The 26,415-nt window shown below is 49.3% G+C and overlaps 1 protein-coding gene and 1 long non-coding RNA gene across 2 annotated transcripts; one reads left to right on the forward strand and one right to left on the reverse strand.

Annotated features, from left to right (window-relative positions):
* Positions 1–2,578: 2,578 nt before the first annotated feature.
* On the forward strand, positions 2,579–3,859 carry LOC117441465 (uncharacterized). Its single transcript, XR_004551390.1, has 2 exons — positions 2,579–2,697; positions 2,897–3,859. It is a non-coding gene; the product is annotated as an uncharacterized lncRNA (long non-coding RNA).
* Positions 3,860–5,536: 1,677 nt separating this feature from the next.
* On the reverse strand, positions 5,537–26,415 carry LOC117441466 (collagen alpha-4(VI) chain-like). Its single transcript, XM_034077552.1, has 16 exons — positions 26,284–26,415; positions 25,570–25,620; positions 25,428–25,463; positions 25,257–25,319; positions 23,781–23,843; positions 22,340–22,375; positions 21,861–21,897; positions 21,765–21,776; positions 19,552–20,045; positions 17,708–17,798; positions 17,220–17,533; positions 15,279–15,615; positions 12,700–12,787; positions 12,112–12,296; positions 8,628–8,675; positions 5,537–6,057 (listed from the first exon to the last, which is right to left on the reverse strand). The coding sequence occupies exons 1-16, from the start codon at positions 26,398–26,400 to the stop codon at positions 5,882–5,884; spliced, it is 2,148 nt and encodes a 715-aa protein (XP_033933443.1). The 5' UTR covers positions 26,401–26,415; the 3' UTR covers positions 5,537–5,881.

Consider the following 26,415-nt stretch of genomic DNA (forward strand, 5'->3'; position numbering starts at 1 on the left):
CATGTGACCGTGCTGTAGTTCCTTTATAGCCCGAACATTAGCCAGTCTTTAGCTTAGCGGTGGTGACGTGAAGTCATGTGACCGTGCTGTAGTTACTTTATAGACCGAACATTAGTCCACCTTTAGCTTAGCGGTGGTGACGTGAAGTCATGTGACCGTGCTGTAGTTCCTTTATAGCCCAACATTAGCCTACCTTTAGCTTAGCGGTGGTGACGTGAAGTCATGTGACCGTGCTGTAGTTACTTTATAGCCCAACATTAGCCACCTTTAGCTTAGCGGTGGTGACGTGAAGTCATGTGACCATGCTGTAGTTCCTTTATAGCCCAACATTAGCCACCTTTAGCTTAGCGGTGGTGACGTGAAGTCATGTGACCGTGCTGTAGTTCCTTTATAGCCCAACATTAGCCACCTTTAGCTTAGCGCAGGGTTGCCAACTCTCACGCATCTGGCGTGTGACACACGCTTTCACTCTGCCCAAACTATTCTCACACCAAAAACAAGAATACCGAAGACTAGAAACTGTTTTGAAAACTTTTGTCAGGTAGTGATCGTCTTCTCAATAGAACATCTTTGATAATGTCTTCTGGCCAATCAGAATCAAGATAACGGCGTGGTGTTGTTGCAGGAAGTCCCCACGGAGAATAATTTTGCTGTAGTACATCTCTATATACATCACGTGTTGATAGAAATCAACACGTGATGAAATAAGACCCCACGGTTTGATGATTGATAGGTGTGGGCTGTCTTTCATGTTGACACACAGAACAATGGGGGCTATCCACAATGTAAAGTCATTCACAGCCTCTTCCTCTTCTCTCTGTGAGGAGCAGCAGGTTCAGCTTTCAGAACAAAGTAACACAAAACTAAAATGGCATTCATTTGTTTAAATATCCCGTGTAGTAAATAGATGTATTTCTTTCTCTTCTCAAGAGAGTACCAGAATGTGTATTTTAGTATTTCAAAAAGTCTCCTGGGGGAGAATCCCCCCAGACCCCCCTGCAGGGGTTGGGTTTTCAGCATGTCAACTCTTTCACCTGTGGGGAAATTGCAGGATTGGCTCCAGGTCGCCCTTTTTATTTACTACAAGACAAATGTGCCTTTTTATTTCATACAGTTCCATTTGGATTGAGACAGGGAAATAATCTAAAGTTCACGCGTGGCGTTTCACTGTCAAGGGGAGCGTGTATGTAATTACATTGCAAATACTGACTTCACCCCACCACTGCAGGGTTAGCCCTACCAGAGATTACCCAACACAAATACTCTCTGGCAACTGCCGACCCGTATTGCGCAAGCGCAGATCTAAGATCCAGTAGAAATGATACAAAAGGTTAAAGTCTGCTGCTTATTGTTCAACTAGGCCAAAATAGAGTGTGTTAATTCATATATTTGGAGTAAGTCTGTAGATTTGTGTGTGTGTTTCATGTATAGCCTCTCCCGATGATTAATTTTGTTGGATACATTTTCCAGGAAATTATTGCGATAAACGATAATATTGTCGGCACCGTTGTATGACCATTTTAGACCCCTGACATAATGATAATATATAATAATAATTGAAGTACATCCTTTCGAACTGCTAGTCACATCCTCATGTAAATGGAAATGTATCGAGGTCATTTTTATTTATCGTACGATAAGTCAATTAATAGCTTATCGCGACAGGCACACAATAAAACAGTGGAAACAAACATGTGTTTGACTTTCATTAGTGAAGGAAACTTTGTGCCCTTTATAGTCTGTGTCCAATTTTGTGTATTTGTATATATTGTATATATATCCTATATCCTATATATATGCTAAGGTCCCGCTGCTGACACGATGGCAGTCATTTAGTGCGCATAGCCTATGTGTAATTAAACCCATGATATCAAAATCTCACTCCAGCCAGGTACCCAAAGTTGGCAACCCTGGCTTAGCGGTGGTGACGTGAGGTCATGTGACCGAGCTGTAGTTCCTTTATAGCCCAACATTAGCCACCTTTAGCTTAGCGGTGGTGACGTGAAGTCATGTGACCGAGCTGTAGTTCCTTTATAGCTAACATTAGCCTCCTTTAGCTTAGCGGTGGTGACGTGAAGTCATGTGACCGTGCTGTAGTTCCTTTATAGCCCAACATTAGCCACCTTTAGCTTAGCGGTGGTGACGTGAAGTCATGTGACCGTGCTGTAGTTCCTTTATAGCTAACATTAGCCTCCTTTAGCTTAGTGGTGGTGACGTGAAGTCATGTGACCGCGCTGTAGTTCCTTTATAGCCCAACATTAGCCACCTTTAGCTTAGCGGTGGTGACGTGAAGTCATGTGACCGTGCTGTAGTTCCTTTATAGCCCAACATTAGCCTCCTTTAGCTTAGCGGTGGTGACGTGAAGTCATGTGACCGTGCTGTAGTTCCTTTATAGCCCAACATTAGCCGCCTTTAGCTTAGCGGTGGTGACGTGAAGTCATGTGACCGTGCTGTAGTTCCTTTATAGCCCAACATTAGCCGCCTTTAGCTTAGCGGTGGTGACGTGAAGTCATGTGACCGCGCTGTAGTTCCTTTAAATAATGATAATAACGTGTGTGTGTGTGTGTGTGTGCAGGTTCTGGGACCTGGTGTACCCTGAGAGGTCGTACATCGTAGCGGGGGGGGGCTAACGACTCCCTGCACTGTCCCTCTGTGATGTACAGCAGGAAGATCATCGAGGGCACCGAAGTGGTTCAGGTGAGCGCACACACACACACACACACACACACACATATCAGAAGTGGTTGTGTTCATTTCTTCATGGACGCCACGTCAAACAGACAGACGAAAGAAAAGACGGACAGACTCACACACTTTGTCACACTTGCGCTCCTATTGGCTAATGCTCCAATACATTTATCACTTTATATTTATTTAATTTTAATTTTCTCTTCAGGAGATCCACAGTAAGCAGAAGAGCGGCGTGTTGGAGGACACCCCCCGCCGCGGGCCAGATTCACTTCCTGTTGGTCACCATGACATCGTGACAGACATCGCCACCTTCCAGACCACGCAGGGCTTCATCGTCACCGCCTCCAGGGACGGCATCGTCAAAGTGTGGAAATGACACACACACACACACACACACACACACACACACACACACACAGACACACACACACCGGATACGTGTCAGTAGACGCCAACATTAGCTCGTTATGATCTGAATGAATTTCCTCCCGTTGCAGCGTCTCTCCTCTCATTGGCTGCTGCTGATGCTGTTTATAACTTCCTGTGTTATCACCCAATCACGTCTCTGCCTCGCTTTATGCATTAGTGCTCTATGAATGCTTAATCTGACACTCTGTGAAACACAAAGGATCACAATCAGGAAGCTTTAGTCAATTACGAACATTGTTTAGAGACAAGGACATCGAATGAAAGGAGGTGTTAGTGCCGTACTGATAGGCTGCCGATAAAGATTAGATTGTATAGTTAGTATTATTCTTATTGTTTACCTACTTGTTGTCCTTCATAAACAACACAATCCCTTCAGCCAGGCACCATAAACACATGTCTTTAGATCCATATTGGATATTCAAAAGCAAATCCTTGGTGTCAGCACGATAGTGATATCATCGAGCACGAATGATGTAATCTGAGCGGAAACATGACATCGTTTTGGGCTAAAGACGTTTGACCCGCACAGATCCACAGTGGGACACTTCGTCTCCAGTTAGCAACAAGTCCACTTTAAAGCGTTCAGACGCGACCCCTTTAATAACCCCTCGTTGTGTACATATACGTTATTTTAAATCTTGAGTAATATAAAGTTTGATTTGTACAAATATCCCATGATGCATTGTGTTGCTGCATCTCAATGTGTGTCCATCTGTTGAATAAAACATCTGGTATCATTTCTCCTCGTGTTTCTGATCGTTTCTCTCGGAAGGGTTAGCATGTGATCGTGAATTAAAAAAGGGTGAGCGAGCTGTCGGTATCTGTAGCAGAGGTGTGGACTCGAGTCACGTGACTTGGACTCGAGTCGCGTGACTTGGACTCGAGTCGCGTGACTTGGACTCGAGTCGCGTGACTTGGACTCGAGTCGCGTGACTTGGACTCGAGTCGCGTGACTTGGACTCGAGTCGCGTGACTAGGGTTGGGTATCGTTTGAATTTACACGATTCTGATTCCGATTCTACTTTTCGATTCCGGTTCCTAATTCCGATTCTTTGAGGGGCAGGGTAACAAAAAGTATTACGTTCTTGTTGAGAAAAACAAGCATACCTGCCTCTCAGGCATACCAGGAAGTAAAGTAAAATGCTTCAATCTGGTGCACTTTAAGCAGAATTACTAGAGACTAGATCTAGGGGGTACATAAACACCCATATGAAAACGATCGGTTTACATTTTAATAATTAAATAAGTATGTGAACATAACCAATAACCCATAGACAATAACAAATACATGTAACGTATTTTATTGTTGTTGTTCATTCATATCTTATTTTACTATTTTATTTATGCATATTTTTGTATCTCTCCAGTTTAAAACGATATGTCTGGTTTACTGTCCTATAGTATACACTGGAATGATTTCAAACCTGTTTTATCTCAATAATTATAAAGGAGAGCCTTGGAAATATGTGTTTACATAAATTGTGATCAAACCGTTTGAGACCCACTGAGATAACTTAGACTAAAGTGAACTATCTAAACACTGAGAGTCCTTTACCTCACTGAGCTGTAGTTATCAGCCTCAGTCTGACTGGAGAGGACTCTCCCTCCACATCATTGTAGAAACATCTTCTTCTTCCGTCAGAGCAGCTAGCACCAGATGCTAACAACAACAGCGCCCTCCCTTTCTCCCTAGCTCACGCGCACTTTGGCTGTGAGCTGCGGGTGCCAGATAAGCCAACATCCCCCATTTTCATCACTTACAGCGCCCATCGTACAGGGCGAATGAAACGTGTAACCGGGATGAAAAGGGTGTTACATTTACTTAATTATGAATGTTGTTACATCAATGCCGAAAATTAGGATGAGCCCCAACGGTCAAACATTTGTTTTCCCTCCCAGAGCTGTCAGCGCAGCGCCTCCACAGATCTGGCGCCCTAGGCGAACTTCTATAACGCCAGTGCGACGGGCCGGCCCTGGTCTCAGGTCTCGCTGTAGGAAGTGTAGGTACAACGCTACATTTCCCGCCCCGCTGCAGTCATACAGGAGGCTACGGAGAGCGGCGAGAAACATTTCCTCAGGCATCGAAAAGCGGAACCGAAATTCACATTTTTAAATGATGCCGTTGGAATCGAAATGTTCTCGGTACCCAACCCTACACATGACTTGGACTCGGACCCACCTCTGATATGTAATGTCTGTATGTGTTTTATCATCTGTGTATTTATGTTTGAAGACCCTCGCTACATGCTATATTTCAGGGGGCTACCCTTCAACACATTTTGAAATCCAGTTTACGGTCGTCATCATTTAAAAACACAACATTTAAATCCTAACATGACAGAATCACGAGGTCCAGCTCACTTCCTGTTTGTCTCTCAGCAGCTGATCAGTTATTTAAAGAAACACGTGCAGCTCGTTGACATGAAAACACTTTATTGTATTTTCTGAAGCGACCCCTTCAAACACACGTTTCCCCGGCTGACGGAGAGAGCACCTGATGTGAAGAACGGTCTGGCAGCTCTACCCTAAGGCTCTATTGCAAAATGGTGAAGGTTTAAAATAAAACAAGGAAATCACTTCCTGCTCACTCAGAAGCACTTTGCTTTTTGGGAACGTTTAAACTTTCCCTGAAGGTGTTTTTAGTTTCATTTAAAAAGTCCCACGACAACATTTCTGAAGTCATTCATTAAGTCTCTGGTGTTTCCTCAGGGAGATGCACGTGTGATATTCTGTGATCTCCTCCTCGTCCTCCTCGTCCTCCTCACCGGCTCTTCGTCAGGCAGAGGTTCTCGCACTCGTCCTGTGTGGTGAAGCGGTTTTTGTTTCCTCCGCAGCCTCCGAACCAGAATCGCGAACACTCGCTCTGCTCCGAGTCGAAGAACCACACCATGGTGTAGTTAGTGCAGATGCCCACGTCCTGCTGCTGGAAACAGCTGTCTGCAGGGGGACACATTACAGCGTTACACTCGGGAGGGGGACACGTTACAGCGTTACACTCAGCAGGGGGACACGTTACAGCGTTACACTCAGCAGGGGGACACGTTACAGCGTTACACTCGGGAGGGGGACACGTTACAGCGTTACACTCAGCAGGGGGACACGTTACAGCGTTAAACTCGGGAGGGGGACACGTTACAGCGTTACACTCGGGAGGGGGACACGTTACAGCGTTACACTCGGGAGGCGGACACGTTACAGCGTTACACTTGGGAGGGGGACACATTACAGCGTTACACTCGGGAGGGGGACACGTTACAGCGTCACACTCGGGACGGGGACACGGTACAGCGTTACACTCGGGAGGGGGACACGTTACAGCGTTAAACTCGGGAGGGGGACACGTTACAGCGTTACACTCGGGAGGGGGACACGTTACAGCGTTACACTCGGGAGGGGGACACGGTACAGCGTTACACTCGGGAGGGGGACACGGTACAGCGTTACACTCGGGAGGGGGACACGTTACAGCGTTACACTCGGGAGGGGGACGCGTTACAGCGTTACACTCGGGAGGGGGACACGTTACAGCGTTACACTCGGGAGGGGGACGCGTTACAGCGTTACACTCGGGAGGGGGACGCGTTACAGCGTTACACTCGGGAGGGGGACGCGTTACAGCGTTACACTCGGGAGGGGGACGCGTTACAGCGTTACACTCGGGAGGGGGACGCGTTACAGAGTTACACTCGGGAGGGGGACGCGTTACAGCGTTACACTCTGGAGGGGGACACGTTACAGCGTTACACTCGGCAGGGGGACGCGTTACAGCGTTACACTCGGGAGGGGGACGCGTTACAGCGTTACACTCGGGAGGGGGACGCGTTACAGCGTTACACTCGGGAGGGGGACGCGTTACAGCGTTACACTCGGGAGGGGGACGCGTTACAGCGTTACACTCGGGAGGGGGACGCGTTACAGCGTTACACTCGGGAGGGGGACGCGTTACAGAGTTACACTCGGGAGGGGGACGCGTTACAGCGTTACACTCGGGAGGGGGACGCGTTACAGCGTTACACTCGGCAGGGGGACGCGTTACAGCGTTACACTCGGGAGGGGGACGCGTTACAGCGTTACACTCGGGAGGGGGACGCGTTACAGCGTTACACTCGGGAGGGGGACGCGTTACAGCGTTACACTCGGGAGGGGGACGCGTTACAGCGTTACACTCGGGAGGGGGACGCGTTACAGCGTTACACTCGGGAGGGGGACGCGTTACAGCGTTACACTCGGGAGGGGGACGCGTTACAGAGTTACACTCGGGAGGGGGACGCGTTACAGCGTTACACTCTGGAGGGGGACACGTTACAGCGTTACACTCGGCAGGGGGACGCGTTACAGCGTTACACTCGGGAGGGGGACGCGTTACAGCGTTACACTCGGGAGGGGGACGCGTTACAGCGTTACACTCGGGAGGGGGACGCGTTACAGCGTTACACTCGGGAGGGGGACACGTTACAGCGTTACACTCGGGAGGGGGACACGTTACAGCGTTACACTCGGCAGGGGGACACGTTACAGCGTTACACTCGGGAGGGGGACGCGTTACAGCGTTACACTCGGGAGGGGGACGCGTTACAGCGTTACACTCGGGAGGGGGACACGTTACAGCGTTACACTCAGCAGGGGGACACGTTACACTCAGGAGGGGGACACGTTACAGCGTTACACTCGGGAGGGGGACACGTTACAGCGTTACACTCGGGAGGGGGACACGTTACAGCGTTACACTCGGCAGGGGGACACGTTACAGCGTTACACTCGGGAGGGGGACGCGTTACAGCGTTACACTCGGGAGGGGGACGCGTTACAGCGTTACACTCGGGAGGGGGACACGTTACAGCGTTACACTCAGCAGGGGGACACGTTACACTCAGGAGGGGGACACGTTACAGCGTTACACTCGGGAGGGGGACGCGTTACACTCGGGAGGGGGACACGTTACAGCGTTACACTCGGGAGGGGGACGCGTTACAGCGTTACACTCGGGAGGGGGACACGTTACAGCGTTACACTCGGGAGGGGGACGCGTTACAGCGTTACACTCGGGAGGGGGACACGTTACAGCGTTACACTCGGGAGGGGGACGCGTTACAGCGTTACACTCGGGAGGGGGACACGTTACAGCGTTACACTCGGGAGGGGGACGCGTTACAGCGTTACACTCGGGAGGGGGACGCGTTACAGCGTTACACTCGGGAGGGGGACACGTTACAGCGTTACACTCAGGAGGGGGACACGTTACAGCGTTACACTCAGCAGGGGGACACGTTACACTCGGGAGGGGGACACGTTACAGCGTTACACTCGGGAGGGGGACACGTTACAGCGTTACACTCGGGAGGGGGACACGTTACAGCGTTACACTCGGGAGGGGGACACGTTACAGCGTTACACTCGGGAGGGGGACACGTTACAGCGTAACACATATTTTCATATGTAATTAAAATCGAAAAACACTTGTCGGCCTATGTTTCTTTAAAACGTTTAAAAAATAAAAAAAAGTTTACCTTTGGAGCCGAAACTGGCCAACTCCGGCTGAGGGAGGATGTTCGGATCTGTGTGAGGAAACACACGCACACACGTCAGGTGTCACACACACACAGTGAGTATAACCTGTGTGCAGCCTCGACATGCTGCACGTATCGCCCTTGAGGTTAGTTCCTGTACTCGTGGTGCATTACCTCGAGCTGCTGAGCCAGGCTCTCACTGTCGAGGAAGGCACTGATATAACCCGCTGCTAGAGTGCACACTGTGCTGTGCCACATATTCATATCGTCCCCCTCTACAGGATTTACACATTTATCTTATTCTTGCAATCTACCCGCACCAACATGTCTGTTGCAGCTTTTCTACGTGTGTCTTAAAGGATGCACGATGCGTTGTTGGGGGACGAGGACTTGTACAGCTGATTATTCAGTTGCCTTCTTCCATGTAAAGTGTCGCTCTGATTGAGATCCAGGAGCAGTGAGCGGAGATCAGGACAACACGGTTCAGACGAGGCGTTGTTCATGGCAAACATCTTGTCGATACAAAACAACTGGAACAGTCTTTAAAGGTCAGTGTGTCGAAAAGCCATCAAAGAAGCTGTTGAGAAGTCGTTATAAGGGATTGTCTGACAGTATAAACAAGTCGAGTAGGTAAAAGAAAAGTATAACATTGAAGTTGGACTCATAGTATGTTTGAAAAATAATACGTTGGCATGAAGAGAGGTGGTCCACACACACACACACACACACACACACACACACACACACACACACACACACACACACACACACACACACACACACTGTCAGAAGTGGTATGTAAACAGAGTCGTTACAAATCATAAAAAGCAGTAAAGAACGTAACTTTTCTGAATTAAAGGTCAAAACAATCTTAAAAGGCCATAAAATAGGTCAAACATGTTTATAAAAAGACAAGAAAGGTTGTTGTGTGTCACGTGATGGAATAGTATGTTCAAAGTCATAATGTCAACAAATCAAAGTCCAGTAAAAAGAAACACGTCGGTCGAGTAGGTCCAACAACAAAGTCACAGTGCTCTGAATACCAACATGACGCACGAGGCGCTCCACACACGCCGTCAGCAGGACTTACGCTGGCCACACGTCCGCAAACACTCATGCTCCGAGCTAAAGCGGTTAGCGTTACCGTGGCAACCGCCGTACCAGAAGGGAGCGCATGCAGCGAGCCGCGGGTCAAAGAACCAGCGCCGGACTGAGTCCTCACACTGAGAGCCAGCGTCAGCCTGCAGCCGACACCGGGCTGCAAGAAACACACACATTCAACACACACACGCACAACATCCTGCACGACACATGCAGCCGTGCACGCTTTAAATGGCTCTCAAAGGTCTCCTATTATATATTTGAACAATATATAATAGCAGCATCCCATAATCCCCTCTGTTTCAGCCCTGTTTCAAAAGTGCTGATTCTGGGTCTGGCCCTTTAAATGTAACCCGAGCTGCTGTGACCCCGCCCCTTTGGTGCTGCTGTGGCCACGCCCCTTTGGTGCTGCTGTGGCCACGCCCCTTTGGATTATGCATGAGCTCTCCTCCTTCAGGAGAATTCTCCCAGCAGGAACTCGGCTAAACGCTGCCGTGATGAAACTCCATCCTGTTCCAAACCACATCAAGGATTCTCCCTGAAACAGGATGGAGCTCAAACTCTTTCTCTCTCAGGTTTACCACCAGGTTCTTCACACACTCTCTCCAGCACAGGGTAGCTCTGAGTGTTAGCATGCTAATGTGAACACAGACCATATTACTTTCTGACAGCAACGTTTCTGATAGGCCCATGGGTGTAGAGCCCGCCCACATTTAAGATATTACGTCATGAAGCAGCAAATCTGGATCAGCTCCGTTGTTCCCCCGTTTTTAGGGGCGTGGCCAGCAGCAGCTCCAAAGGGGCGTGGCCAGCAGCAGCACGGTTACATTTAAAGCTACGGACCCAGAATCAGCACTTTAGTAACAGGGCTGAAATAGAGGGGTTTGAGGCTACAATGGGTGGTAGACATGTTTTGTATAGATATGGCCCTATAATATATTATTCAAATATAGCACAATAGGTGACCTTTTAAGGTTAATATTGGATCTTATGAATGTTAACATGCTGCTGCAGGAGAACACATGCAGATAAAAACAACAACACAAACAGGTTTAGTCCACAGTGTTGGATATGAGAAAGAAAGTGTTAAAAAGTAGAACATCTGACACGAAGAAGAGATGCGTGCAGTGTGCGCAGTTAATTCAGACGTATTGAACATGCAATCAGAAAATCTGAGAGGAAACTAAACTGCAGGTTTTAGTTGAATGAACTTCTACTGACCGGGAACTTGTGAGTGCTTTGTGATGGTTCATAAGTACTTTATTATAATGCGGTATACATAGGCATTAGGGCTGAACGATATATCGTGTCATGGCGATAACCGCGATATTCACATCGCAGGGACGTGCGATATTAAGTAGGTCCATTAACTCAAACACGTCATGTTACAATTATTAAAAATGAGCGAGGCACAGGAGGACAATACCGGCGAGAATGAAGATTTACTTCCAAAAAGAAAAGCAACATCTGGAACTATGTTGGATACAAAAAGGTTCTTCTCTTCTTCACAGATGAACCCCCTTATTTGAGGGTAAGCAACATGCATTATGATGACATGTTGGATCATGACTTAAGGTATGATGAGTCAACCAGTTAAGATCCAGACGTCCGTGACTCAGATCCTTCATCCGGTTAAATATAGTTAAAAAAAACGCAATAAATATCGCAGGGGAAAAAATATATCGCAATGTCAGTTTTTTCAATATCGTGCAGCCCTAACAGGCATATGCATTCTGGCAAGGCATCAGGGTTGAGTATTTTTATAATATGATGCAGTAATGATGTTTCATAAAAACTGGCGTATGTCTAATAATAATTTCTAAAAGTGTCGTAGTATAGTATGTCATAAAAAAGTATTAAAAGTCATAGTTTAGTATGTCAAAACACATAAGAAAATATTGTATAATATGTAGAAAAAATCCTATCAATTCATATTAAAGTATGCTAAACATGTTTTTTTATCAGTATTGTATGTTTAAAAAAAGTCAAGAAAGAAATACAAATTTAAAATATCATAGCCATCATATATTATATCAAAAAAGTCAATAAAGGCAAAAACAGTGATTAAAACATAGTATGTCAAATAAGTCGTAAAAACTCATAGAATAGTGAGTTTAAAAAATGTGTAAAAAGTCTTGAGAAAGGTCACAAAGTATAATGTCAGTAAAGTCATGAACAGTTTGTTTGTTAAAAGTCATAAAAAGTAAAAGAATCCGAGGTCAGTAATCAGTATGTCCAACAAGTAAAAGAAAGTCCTTAAAAATCATTCAAGCAGGTCAAAGAAATGTGTGTGTGTGTGTGTGGGTGTGTGTCTCTCTGTGTGTGTGTGTGTGTGTGTGGGGGGGGGGGGGTGTGTGTCTCTCTCTCTGTGTGTGTGTGTTACCGTTGGACAGTGAGATGAGTCTCTGTCCGTGTCCTCTCAGCATCAGGGAGTCGGTGATGTCCAGCTGTCCTCCCATCTGCTCCTGAAACCCAGCCTCCAACTGGACCCCCCCCTGGACCCCCCCCTGGACGCCCCCCTGGAAGCCCCCCTGGGCCTCCCACTGCACCTCCTCCACCTCGGCTGGCCTGCAAACACAGAGTCAAAGAGTCATGAAAAAGTCCAAAAATCGTAGAAAAGTATGCATATATATATATTTTTAAATAGTCATTAAAAGTTGTACAAAAAAGTAAAGAATGTCAAAAAGTCACAGAATATTATATCAAAAAAGTCTTTGAAAAAAAGTCATAGTATAATATGTCGAAAAAGATAAAATATGGTAAATTACTAGGTTCAGAAAGTCATAGAAGTTGGTACATTTTTTGTTATAGAAAGTACAGTATGTTTAAACAAAAATAATTTAAAGTCATAGTATGTTTAAAAAAGTCATTTAAAGAAATAGTTTGTCCAGAAAATCATAGTCAAAAATATAATTGAAAGTCATCAAAAGTCCAAACAGTGAAATGTTTGAGCTCTGCAGGTTTCATTTACCCGAGGACGAAGGTCTGTCCTCCGCCCGCCTCCTTCAGCTGCTCACAGGTCCGAGTTAAAGAGGGGGGGGGATACGTGTACACGCCCCCTGAAATAAACACACACACACACACACACACACACACACACACACACACACACACACACACACACACACACACACACACACACACACACACACACACACACACACACACACACACACACACACACACACACACACACACACACACACACAGATCAGATACTTCATTACAGAAAGTTCAATAGCAATAAAAAGACAAGGGATCCACGGGGGGGGGGGCAGTCTCTGATGTGTTGTGGGAGGGGTATCCACGGGGGGGGGGCAGTCTCTGATGTGTTGTGAGAGGGGTATCCACGGGGGGGGGCAGTCTCTGATGTGTTGTGGGAGGGGGATCCACGGGGGGGCAGTCTCTGATGTGTTATGGGAGGGGGATCCACGGGGGGGGCAGTCTCTGATGTGTTGTGGGAGGGGGATCCACGGGGGGGCAGTCTCTGATGTGTTGGGGGGGGAAGTCTCTGATGTGTTGTGGGAGGGGTATCCACGGGGGGGCAGGCTCTGATGTGTTGTGGGAGGGGTATCCACGGGGGGGGGCAGTCTCTGATGTGTTGTGGGAGGGGGATCCACGGGGGGGGGAAGTCTCTGATGTGTTGTGGGAGGGGGATCCACGGGGGGGCAGTCTCTGATGTGTTGTGGGAGGGGGATCCACGGGGGGGGGGAAGTCTCTGATGTGTTGTGGGAGGGGGATCCACGGGGGGCAGTCTCTGATGTGTTGTGGGAGGGGGATCCACGGGGGGGGCAGTCTCTGATGTGTTGTGGGAGGGGGATCCACGGGGGGGGGGGGGAAGTCTCTGATGTGTTGTGGGAGAGGGATCCACGGGGGGGGGCAGTCTCTGATGTGTTGTGGGAGGGGGATCCACGGGGGGGGCAGTCTCTGATGTGTTGTGGGAGGGGGATCCACGGGGGGGGGCAGTCTCTGATGTGTTGTGGGAGGGGGATCCACGGGGGGGGCAGTCTCTGATGTGTTGTGGGAGGGGGATCCACGGGGGGGGCAGTCTCTGATGTGTTGTGGGAGGGGGATCCACGGGGGGGGGCAGTCTCTGATGTGTTGTGGGAGGGGGATCCACGGGGGGGGCAGTCTCTGATGTGTTGTGGGAGGGGGATCCACGGGGGGGAAGTCTCTGATGTGTTGTGGGAGGGGGATCCACGGGGGGGGGAAGTCTCTGATGTGTTGTGGGAGGGGGATCCACGGGGGGGGGGGGCAGTCTCTGATGTGTTGTGGGAGGGGGATCCACGGGGGGGCAGTCTCTGATGTGTTGTGGGAGGGGGATCCACGGGGGGGGCAGTCTCTGATGTGTTGTGGGAGGGGGATCCACAGGGGGTGGGGCAGTCTCTGATGTGTTGTGGGAGGGGGATCCACGGGGGGGGGGCAGTCTCTGATGTGTTGTGGGAGGGGGATCCACGGGGGGGGGAAGTCTCTGATGTGTTGTGGGAGGGGGATCCACGGGGGGGGCAGTCTCTGATGTGTTGTGGGAGGGGGATCCACGGGGGGGGGCAGTCTCTGATGTGTTGTGGGAGGGGGATCCACGGGGGGGGCAGTCTCTGATGTGTTGTGGGAGGGGGATCCACGGGGGGGGCAGTCTCTGATGTGTTGGGGGGGGCAGTCTCTGATCTGTTGTGGAAGGGGGATCCACGGGGGGGGGGGGCAGTCTCTGATGTGTTGTGGGAGGGGGATCCACGGGGGGGGCAGTCTCTGATGTGTTGGGGGGGGCAGTCTCTGATGTGTTGTGGGAGGGGGATCTGATGTGTTGTGGGAGGGGGATCCACGGGGGGGGCAGTCTCTGATGTGTTGTGGGAGGGGGATCCACGGGGGTGGGGCAGTCTCTGATGTGTTGTGGGAGGGGGATCCACGGGGGGGGGGGCAGTCTCTGATGTGCTGTGGGAGGGGGATCCACGGGGGGGGCAGTCTCTGATGTGTTGTGGGAGGGGGATCCACGGGGGGGGGACGTTTCTGATGTGTTGTGGGAGGGGGATCCACGGGGGGGGCAGTCTCTGATGTGATGTGGGAGGGGGATCCACGGGGGGCAGTCTCTGATGTGTTGTGGGAGGGGGATCCACGGGGGGAGGCAGTCTCTGATGTGTTGTGTGGGAGGGGGATCCACGGGGGGGGGCAGTCTCTGATGTGTTGTGGGAGGGGGATCCACGGGGGGGGAAGTCTCTGATGTGTTGTGGGAGGGGGATCCACGGGGGGGGCAGTCTCTGATGTGTTGGGGGGGGAAGTCTCTGATGTGTTGTGGAAGGGGGATCCACGGGGGGGGCAGTCTCTGATGTGTTGTGGGAGGGGGATCCACAGGGGGGGCAGTCTCTGATGTGTTGTGGGAGGGGGATCCATTTGATTCATTTGTTTATTCTTTTCTCCCCTTAATTGTTATTGTTTATGACTGCATGTGTTGATCTCACGTACCCCCTGCAGTACTCCAACGTACCCCTAGGGGTCCGCGTACCCCCATTTGAGAACCACTGGTGTAGAGTGTGTGTAGAGTGTGTGTGTACTCACTGCTGAGTGCGGAGAGGAAGACCCTGAAGAAGCGCTGGGCGTAGCTCTGCTCCTCGGCCTTCAGGCGGTCCAGGTGGACGAGGTGCTGCTGGAGTGGCCCCCCCGCCACCTCCTCCACCTGCCTGCGGTCGTAGCGGTCGCCCACCGTCACCACGAACTGCGCCACCCCCTCACACTGGGCCCTCTGGGAGACGTGGCTGAGCTGGGCCCGGTCCTGGGGGGCCGTGCTGGTTCCCACCAGGGTCAGCACCACCCTCCTCCTGCGGGGCTGCGCCGCCTTCAGGAGCAGCTCCGTCAGGGCCACGTCCAGAGTGACGCCCAGCGCCGAGGAGCCGCCCTGCGTCCACAGCGAAGGAGAGAAGAACATTACGTTACTCAAATCGAATTATGAAAAAAAATCGGGTGATCAGCGGAGAACTGGCATCCCGGGTTCGTCAAGCCCAGCAAGGTCAGCCCACTCCTCTACATGGTCCTAACTCTCTTTTTGTCCCAGACTTGTCCCGCTCGGATGTCCTCCAGTGGACATCCGCCTCTACCCGCCTGACCTGCCGCCCTGGCATGAACCGAACCGGTCAGTCTGGGCCCCGAATAAGACCTCAACCAAACCTCCTTCTGGTCCTTTGCCCATTCCTAGCCGCCCGTGGTCTCACATGTCCTTGCACTTCGTCACCGGCGTTCCACCGTCCAATGGAAACAGTCATCCTTGCAATGATTGAAAGGTTCTCCAAGAGTGCTCAGTTCATTCCCCTCCCTAAACTCCCATCCTCCGGGGAGACAGCGGACCTTCTGGTTAATTAAGTGTTCCGTTTGCATGGCACCCCCTCAGAGGTCCCCAATGCACATCACATGTATGGAGATCCTTTTGAGCGGCATTCATATCAAAGCCAGTCTCTCCTCAGGATATCGCCCACAGACCAACGGCCAAGCCGCGAGGGCTGCGCTGTGAGACCTCCTCTCACCAATCCTCTTGGAGTGCCCAACTCCCTTGGTGGATTATGCCCTCACCACCCTCACCAATGCCTTTACAGGTATATCTCCCTTTGAGTGCGCCAATGGTTATCTTCCCCGTCAAGGAAGTCGAGGTGGCAGTTCCCTCTGTCCAGCGTCACCGTGCCCCAGCCCCAGTCGACACCCCAGGCCAGAAGGTATGGCTTTCTTCCAACGGCCTACCTCTAATAGAGTCAAGGAAGCTGGCGCCCCGGGTCATTGGTCCTTTCAAGGTTTACCATGTCCTAAACCCATCTACTGTACGGTTACTACTCCCACCCTCTCAGGATCCCACCCTCTCAGGATCCCACCCTCTCAGGATCCCACCCTCTCAGGACTCAACCCAACTCAGCTCAAACCTGTCTGCTCCTATGGTAGCTCCTCCGCCTCCTGGATGTCCGCCGCTGGGGCCGCGGGTTGCAGTACCTCGTGGACTGGGAGGGATATGCTACGGAGGAGCGTTGCTGGCTGCATCGTCAGGACCCGGTTGGGCGCCCATAGAGGGGGGTACTGTTACATTACATGTTTTACTCAATGCCCTGGCTGATCATCTTCGAGTGGTTCTCCCTGTCTGAGTGTCTGCAGGTGTGCTGGAGCCAGAGCACCCCCCACCAGCTGAAGCCAGACGGGAGAAGCTGCTCCTCAGCGTCTACATCAAGCCAGGTGATGTTAGAGACTCCATTGATGCTGCTCTGTCTGTGTTCCCTGCAGACCACTCAGAGCCACAACCTCTGACCGGATTCCCTCCCACTCGGCTTCCCTTCACACCCCGGACCCCCCACCTCACACCCCGGACCCCCCACCTCAGCTCTGATCAACCCAGCTTTTCCCGCCCAGAAAATAAACCTTTCTCCAGATGCTACGGTCAGTGTCTGCACCTGGGTCTGCCGGTTCTGCTGCCTGACCTGAACCACGTGATTCTCCTAACTTAGTATGGTATCAGGGACGGTGTACCTGCTGCGTCATGTTCATCAGGTGCCTCTTCATCTGGCCGGAGGTCTGGAAGGTCCCGAACCCAAACTCCACCTTGGGGGCCCGGAAGCCGCTCTGCTGGACGAGGGCCACCCGGGCCCCTGATCCGGGCCTGCGGGGGGTGGGGCTCACGGCCAGATGTTCCACCACGGAGCCCAGCAGCTGCTGCATGCCGGCGTACTCGTCAGCCTGCACCTCTCTGGAGCTGTCCAGAACCAGAACCAGGTCCACATCCGCCTCCTGAGGCGCCAGCGGGTCCAGGATGAAGGAGCACTGCTGCGAGCGCTGGCACGGGTCTGAGGGAACACGCAGGCAACATGGCTTATCAAAGGTCACCTATCATGCTATTTTAGGCAACATGTTTTTTATATATTTGTATATATCTGAGACAAGGACAGTATTCCGTGTGTGTGTGTGTGTGTGTGTGTGTGTGTGTGTGTGTGTGTGTGTGTGTGTGTGTGTGTGCGTACCGTAACAGATGGCACAGCTCTTGACCTTCCTCAGGTCAGCAGCCGGGTTCCTCCCCAGCACCGTGAAGATGGAGGATCCTGAGTCGTCCACCTGAGATCACAAACGGCAGCTCTTAGAGAGATAACACATGCATCTAACATACAGAGACGGCTTCCCTCCCGCTCAGCAGTCTGTGGGCGGTCCGTCTGAGAGGAACTGCTCAGATGTTCAGAGAGGACGATGCCGTCTCTGAGAGGTTGCATTGTCTTCCCTGAAACACCTCCATGACTCCAGGGTTCCTCGTGAAGTGATATTACCCAGAAGTCTCTAAGCGTCGGTCACGACAAGAGCTGTTCAGATTCTCCAGCTTCAATACTTACTTTCTATTACACCGCTTCGTTGAGTACTCCATTCTGATTGGTCAATTTGGACGTTTCAGAGGTTGTTAATACTTGATAACAAAATAAATGACCGTTGCTAAGGAGGATCACGGGGAGAAGAGGTTTAAGAACAGGCAGGAAGTAAACACTAAAGGGAACAGCAGAAGAAGACAGGCAGGAAGTAAACACTAAAGGGAACAGCAGGAGAAGACAGACAGGAAGTAAACACTAAAGGGAACAGCAGAAGAAGACAGGCAGGAAGTAAACACTAAAGGGAACAGCAGGAGAAGACAGACAGGAAGTAAACACTAAAGGGAACAGCAGAAGAAGACAGGCAGGAAGTAAACACTAAAGGGAACAGCAGAAGAAGACAGACAGGAAGTCAACACTAAAGGGAACAGCAGAAGAAGACAGGCAGGAAGTAAACACTATAGGGAACAGCAGAAGAAGACAGGCAGGAAGTAAACACTCAAGGGAACAGCAGAAGAAGACAGACAGGATGTAAACACTAAAGGGAACAGCAGAAGAAGACAGACAGGAAGTAAACACTATAGGGAACAGCAGAGGAAGACAGGCAGGAAGTAAACACTCAAGGGAACAGCAGAAGAAGACAGACAGGATGTAAACACTAAAGGGAACAGCAGAAGAAGACAGACAGGAAGTAAACACTAAAGGGAACAGCAGAAGAAGACAGACAGGAAGTAAACACTAAAGGGAACAGCAGAAGAAGACAGACAGGAAGTCAACACTAAAGGGAACAGCAGAAGAAGACAGGCAGGAAGTAAACACTAAAGGGAACAGCAGAAGAAGACAGGCAGGAAGTAAACACTAAAGGGAACAGCAGAAGAAGACAGACAGGATGTAAACACTAAAGGGAACAGCAGAAGAAGACAGACAGGAAGTAAACACTATAGGGAACAGCAGAAGAAGACAGACAGGAAGTAAACACTAAAGGGAACAGCAGAAGAAGACAGACAGGAAGTAAACACTAAAGGGAACAACAGAAGAAGACAGACAGGAAGTAAACACTAAAGGGAACAGCAGAAGAAGACAGGAAGTAAACACTAAAGGGAACAGCAGAAGAAGACAGACAGGAAGTAAACACTAAAGGGAATAGCAGAAGAAGACAGGCAGGAAGTAAACACTAAAGGGAACAGCAGAAGAAGACAGACAGGAAGTAAACACTAAAGGGAACAACAGAAGAAGACAGGCAGGAAGTAAACACTAAAGGGAACAGCAGAAGAAGACAGACAGGAAGTAAACACTAAAGGGAACAGCAGAAGAAGACAGGCAGGAAGTAAACACTAAAGGGAACAGCAGAAGAAGACAGGAAGTAAACACTAAAGGGAACAGCAGAAGAAGACAGACAGGAAGTAAACACTAAAGGGAACAGCAGAAGAAGACAGGAAGTAAACACTAAAGGGAACAGTAGAAGGAGACAGACAGGAAGTATGCATAGGAAAGAGAAGAAGTGAGACTCCCACCTTCAGAGCCTCGGCGGTGCTGTTATCGTTCTTCAGCGAGATGACGGCGGGGACGATGTTGAGGCCGCGGTACTCCATGGTGGCGGTGACGATGTCACCCACGTCCTGCGATGGCCCGTTGGAGAGGAAGACGGCCACCTTCCTCATCATCACCCCCGCTCGCACACGCTTGAAGACGTGCTGCCCCACGAAGCGCATGGCGGCCCCCAGCTGGCGCCGGCTGGACGTCCTCTCCAGGGCCACGTTCCTCAGCAGCTCCAGCAGCTGCGTCTTGGTCCGGTAGTCCTGGAAGCGGATCAGGTACTTGGTGTGGGCGCTGAATCCCACCACGGCCACCCGGGCCCCCGTCGGACAGTTGCTCTCGGAGACGGAGACGTCCTCCAGCAGAGACAGCAGGGCGGAGCGCTGCCGCTCGAAGGCCGTCGGGGTCACATCCTCCGACATGTCCAGCCCCAGAACCAGCTCCGTGGGGAAGGCCGGGCACAACGAGCGGTCTGAAACCAACGAAGAAGAGGTGATGATAAGGACATAGGAACATAGTTCTTAAAAATAGGTGAAAACACATATTACAGAGTCGTGCTCATGTGTTACGAAGCCCACTTCAAATACATTCAGTCAGTTAAAGATGGAAACAAATGTTCGTTGATAAAAAAAGCCCAATCACTTATTTACATAACAAGCTTGAAATAGACCCTTCATATTTCTCCGTGTCTGTTTAAGAGCTGCCACCTAAAGTAATGAAACCTATCGAGAGCTGTGATGCAGGCTGTCGTTTCCTTATTCAAGTATCGAACCTAATCTGCATGCTGCTAACTTCTAACTGAACACACGAGGGAATATACCTAACCTCTATGAGCGGCCCAGCCCTTCGTATATTTGTCTGTATGTGGCCCTCGTGAAAAGGTTTGGACGCCCCTGCTTTAAGCTTTAGCTTGTGTACAATGATACAGCAAGTAAAAAAATTATTATAATAATAATGGAGTAAATGTGTATAGCACCCAAGGCCGCCTTACATGGTGAACAAACAAGCAAACAATAAGGGCAATTAATAAAGTAAATTATGAAGTAAATAGGAGTGGAAGCAGGGGGCTGCGATGGGTTAGGGGTCAAAGGCCATGGCGAACAGGTAGGTTTGTCTCAGCGGGCTTTATAGATTAACAAACATGAGTTTCCAACATTAAAGTGGCATGTTTAAGAAAAGAAAAAGCCAAATGATGTGAGCAAATCTTAAAAAGAGACACTACAGTGGGTAATTTACTAGAAAGGTTACGATTCGTTAAATATTTAACAGTTAACTTAAAGGTGGGGTCGGTACTTTTGGAGAAACCGGCTCGAGTGCGCTGGAATTTGAAAATACACAGCTGGAGAAAATCTGCCCCTTCCTCACAGAGCCCCTCCCCCAACACACAGAGCCCCTCCCCCGACACACACGAACCACACATGACCAATGAGGGCACGAGATCAGTGTGTGCCCCGATGGAAGGCTGACAGGCAGGTAGGCCATCCGGTTCCTTTAGCCGGATGGCAGATGATTGGTCGTGCTTTTCACAGCGCCACGGCTTCCACTGATGACTTTTTTTTATGGATTTTTTGTCAAAGCCCTTCATATATTCATTGCTATCGGGTGTTAAAGGTGGGGTAGGTAAGTTTGAGAAACCGGCTCGAGATACACTTTTTGTTATATTCCATGGAATGCTCTTAACATCCCGATAGCAAGGAATATCTGAAGTGCTTTGACAAAAAATCCATAAAAATGTCATCTGTAGAAGCCGTGGTACTGTAAAAAGTACAACCAATCGATTGGATGGCCTACCACAAACTGATCTCGTGCCCTCATTGGTCATGTGCGCGTTCGTGTGTTTTGGAGGAGGGGCTCTGTGAGGAAGTGGCAGATTTTCTCCGGTTGTGTATTTTCAAATTCTAGCGATCTCGAGCCGGTTTCTCAAACGTACCTACCCCACCTTTAAGAGCATTCCATGGAATATAACAAATATATCTGAAATAAATTACAAACCCCACCTTTAAATATCCTGTGCAAACATGAAAGAAAGGTCAGTAATTGTATGTATTATTATTATTATTATTATTATTATTATTATTATTATTATTATTATTCAGAAAGATGTATAACTCCAAGAGAGCATGATGCCGTCCTTGGTCCAGCGTCAACATCGCCAAGCTCCTGCGATCAATGGTACAGTGGAGATACTTACCCATGGCACAAGCTGTGGAGGGAAAGAAATATATTTTAGAAACTAAATGCAGTTTTTCAAACAATGAATACATATTTCTGAAGAAGTGTTTCTCACCACAGTTGTCTCTGATGTAGTTGATCAGCTGGCACTCCTGAGGAAACACACAATCACAAAATAGTATTTATACTTGTAACTGTTATATAGGATTTAGTGCATGCACATCGGCAGGAGAGGACTCTTTAAAGTAGAGACACTACATACTGATATACACCTGAACATCAGCAGGAGAGGACTCTTTAAAGTAGAGACACTACATACTGATATACACCTGAACATCAGCTGGAGAGGACTCTTTAAAGTAGAGACACTACATACTGATATACACCTGAACATCAGCAGGAGAGGACTCTTTAAAGTAGAGACACTACATACTGATATACACCTGAACATCAGCTGGAGAGGACTCTTTAAAGTAGAGACACTACATACTGATATACACCTGAACATCAGCAGGAGAGGACTCTTTAAAGTAGAGACACTACATACTGATATACAACATTAAAGCATGGAAACTTGTTCTAAGGAGGACGTACAGTCTTGTCTCTGGGTCCAGGGCTTCCTCTGCAACCCTGAGAAGGAGAAAGAGAGACATTATTACCCTTTTTATCATTTAATGAATACATTTTATATTCAGGTGGCAAACTGGGTCCCTCCCATTTCCGCTTCTCCTGGGCTCTCTGTGGGTCTGGGCTCTCTGTGGGTCTGGGCTCTCTGTGGGTCTGGGCTCCCTGTGGATCTGGGCTCTCTGTGGGTCTGGGCTCTCTGTGGGTCTGGGCTCTCTGTGGGTCTGGGCTCTCTGTGGGTCTGGGCTCTCTGTGGGTCTGGGCTCTCTGTGGGTCTGGGCTCTCTGTGGGTCTGGGCTCCCTGTGGGTCTGGGCTCTCTGTGGGTCTGGGCTCTCTGTGGGTCTGGGCTCCCTGTGGATCTGGGCTCCCTGTGGATCTGGGCTCTCTGTGGGTCTGGGCTCTCTGTGGGTCTGGGCTCTCTGTGGGTCTGGGCTCTCTGTGGGTCTGGGCTCTCTGTGGGTCTGGGCTCCCTGTGGATCTGGGCTCCCTGTGGATCTGGGCTCTCTGTGGGTCTGGGCTCTCTGGGGGTCTGGGCTCCCTGTGGGTCTGGGCTCCCTGTGGGAGTCCAGCCCGTCCCCCAAAGTGGGTATTTTATACGTTTATTACGTGTTTGGTGTTTTTAGATATTTTGTATGTTCTAAATCAGGGGTCTCAAACTCAAGGCCCGGGGGCCAAATCCGGCCCGCGACTTCATTTTATGCGGCCCCTCAAGAGCTTGCAAAGAATACAATAAGTTTATTATACGGTTAGATGCTACTTTACAGAAGCACGTTGCCCAAAAACGACATGTCCCACAATGCATCTCAAATGTGACTTTTCTTAGAATTTGCCTTTTTCTCCGAAATAGAATTTTTTTTTTCAAAATGTCACTTCTTTTTTTTGTTTTTCCAGAATTTGGCTTTTCTTTTTAAATCATGTTGTAACATTCTCACTGAAGAGACTTGCAATTATTTGCCCTACACTTCTGCTTTCAGACGTAGTTAATTATGAAGTTATTACCCTATCCCATAACAATCCAATGCAGAGGCAATAATGTAATATAATGCATTATTTTATATATATTAAATATTTATATATGTATTTTTATATAGTCTTAAAGTTACAACCGGCCCTTTGAGTGCAACCTTCATGCTGATGTGGCCCGTGATGAAATTGAGTTTGACACCCCTGTTCTAAATGAAGTTGTAGTCTGGCCCTTAAAACGGTCTCTGCCCGAGGTGTGGGAGGAGCCTGATTGTCCTTATCAGCACGAGACCTAGTCTTCGTAACCCCCAGGTGGCGTGTCGGCACCAGACCTCTACCACCTAGCCGCACCACCCGCCACATACACGCCCGTAGATGTCTTTCCGTTAGAAGTGCATATGTTTAAGGTAGTATGCAGATTTAAGGTGGTCTGATGGAGATGCTCACCGTGTGTCCTGGATATCCAGAATCTCCGACCACGCCTGATTCTCCGGGCCTGCCCGAGTTCCCCTGCGTTCCAAACAAATCACGATAATCAGAAACAAAAACACTTAAATCATACATCGACATATCTCAGGTCTCAGATATATCCAGAGCCTGTCTCTGATTGGCTGAAACGCCAAACAGATCATTGCAGCATTACCCACAATCCCCTCTGTTTCAGCCCTGTTTCCAAAGTGCTGATTCTCTGTCTGTTACTTTAGATGAAAACAAGGAGCCCCTCCCCACGCCCCTCTGAGAGACATTTGGTTACAAAGAACTCTGTTGATGTAGAAGAGACATGAAGAAGAGGGGACACATGTTGATGTAGAAGAGACATGAAGAAGAGGGGACACGTGTTGATGTAGAAGAGACATGAAGAAGAGGGGACACGTGTTGATGTAGAAGAGACATGAAGAAGAGGGGACACGTGTTGATGTAGAAGAGACATGAAGAAGAGGGGACACATGTTGATGTAGAAGAGACATGAAGAAGAGGGGACACATGTTGATGTAGAAGAGACATGAAGAAGAGGGGACACGTGTTGATGTAGAAGAGACATGGAGAAGAGGGGACACATGTTGATGTAGAAGAGACATGAAGAAGAGGGGACACGTGTTGATGTAGAAGAGACATGAAGAAGAGGGGACACATGTTGATGTAGAAGAGACATGGAGAAGAGGGGACACATGTTGATGTAGAAGAGACATGAAGAAGAGGGGACACATGTTGATGTAGAGGAGACATGAAGAAGAGGGGACACATGTTGATGTAGAAGAGACATGAAGAAGAGGGGACGTATGTTGATGTAGAAGAGACATGAAGAAGAGGGGACACATGTTGATGTAGAAGAGACATGGAGAAGAGGGGACACATGTTGATGTAGAAGAGACATGGAGAAGAGGGGACACATGTTGATGTAGAAGAGACATGGAGAAGAGGGGACACATGTTGATGTAGAAGAGACATGAAGAAGAGGGGACACGTGTTGATGTGGAAGGGACATGAAGAAGAGGGGACACATGTTGATGTGGAAGGGACATGAAGAAGAGGGGACACATGTTGATGTAGAAGAGACATGAAGAAGAGGGGACACATGTTGATGTAGAAGAGACATGAAGAAGAGGGGACACATGTTGATGTAGAAGAGACATGAAGAAGAGGGGACACGTGTTGATGTGGAAGAGACATGAAGAAGAGGGGACACATGGTGATGTGGAAGGGACATGAAGAAGAGGGGACACATGTTGATGTAGAAGAGACATGAAGAAGAGGGGACACGTGTTGATGTGGAAGGGACATGAAGAAGAGGGGACACATGTTGATGTGGAAGGGACATGAAGAAGAGGGGACACATGTTGATGTGGAAGGGACATGAAGAAGAGGGGACACATGTTGATGTAGGAGAGACATGGGGAAGTGGATTGTAGCTGTAAGACTCACGCCTCGCCCGACGTTGCCCCTCCTCCCGGCCCCCCCTCCGGGGCCCTGCAGGCCGCTCTCCCCCTGAACACAGAAACAGTTGTATTCATTAATGTAGCGTTTCATCGTTTGATGACATCGTGATTATGAATGGAGACATTTCACATGAAAGTGTTCATCAGGGAAACTCACCGTCAGCCCGGGGTAACCAGGGAAACCAGGATCTCCCTTCAAACAGAAACACGTTCTAAATGTTAAACATGTTCCGCCAGCAGAACGAGACACCACTACATGTTTGTAACATATTAACATTAACTTCATCATGTTTTAATACCTTTCCTCCGTTCGGCCCTGCAGGTCCATACCCGTCTTTACCGTCCTGACCCTGAGACACACACACACACACACACACACACACACACACACACACACACACACACACACACACACACACACACACACACACACACACACACACACACACACACACACACACACACACACACACACACACACACACACACACACACACACACACATCAGAAACACACTTTGTATTACTGCAACACACACAGAAATTAGAAACACACTTTGAACTACTGCCACACATGCACGCACACACACACACAGATCAGAAACACACTTTGTATTTAAGCAACACACACACACACACACACACACACACACACACACACACACACACACACACACACACACACACACACACACACTTTGTATTTAAGCAACACACGCGACACACACACACACACACACAAATCAGAAACATACTTTGTATTTAAGCAACACACACACACACACACACACACACACACACACACACACACACACACACACACACACACACACACACACACACACACACACACACACACACACACACACACACACACACACACACACACACACACAGATCAGAAACACACTTTGTATTTAAGCAACACACACACACACACACACACACACACACACACACACACACACACACACACACACACACACACACACACACACACACACACACACTGACCGGCATGCCTCTGGGCCCCTGGGCCCCCAGGACCCCCTTGCCTCCTGGATCTCCTGGTTGGCCCTTCAACACAAAGCTCAGAGTCACATGTACAGCCCTCTGGAGTCCATCGCACATTGAAATACGACGACA

Source organism: Pseudochaenichthys georgianus, unplaced genomic scaffold (assembly GCF_902827115.2).
Source record: "Pseudochaenichthys georgianus unplaced genomic scaffold, fPseGeo1.2 scaffold_1701_arrow_ctg1, whole genome shotgun sequence".
In the NCBI taxonomy this organism is placed as follows: domain Eukaryota; kingdom Metazoa; phylum Chordata; class Actinopteri; order Perciformes; family Channichthyidae; genus Pseudochaenichthys; species Pseudochaenichthys georgianus.

What these genes read in the sequence shown, in the direction of transcription:
- LOC117441466 (XM_034077552.1), bottom strand. Translation starts at nt 26,400, where the DNA reads ATGTGCGATGGACTCCAGAGGGCTGTACATGTGACTCTGAGCTTTGTG. An exon ending in GGGGCAACGTCGGGCGAGGC is followed by an intron (nt 23,844 to 25,256) that starts GTGAGTCTTACA and finishes TTTGGAACGCAG; the next exon opens with GGGAACTCGGGCAGGCCCGG. An exon ending in GAGCTGTGCCATCTGTTACG is followed by an intron (nt 17,534 to 17,707) that starts GTACGCACACAC and finishes GTGTTCCCTCAG; the next exon opens with ACCCGTGCCAGCGCTCGCAG.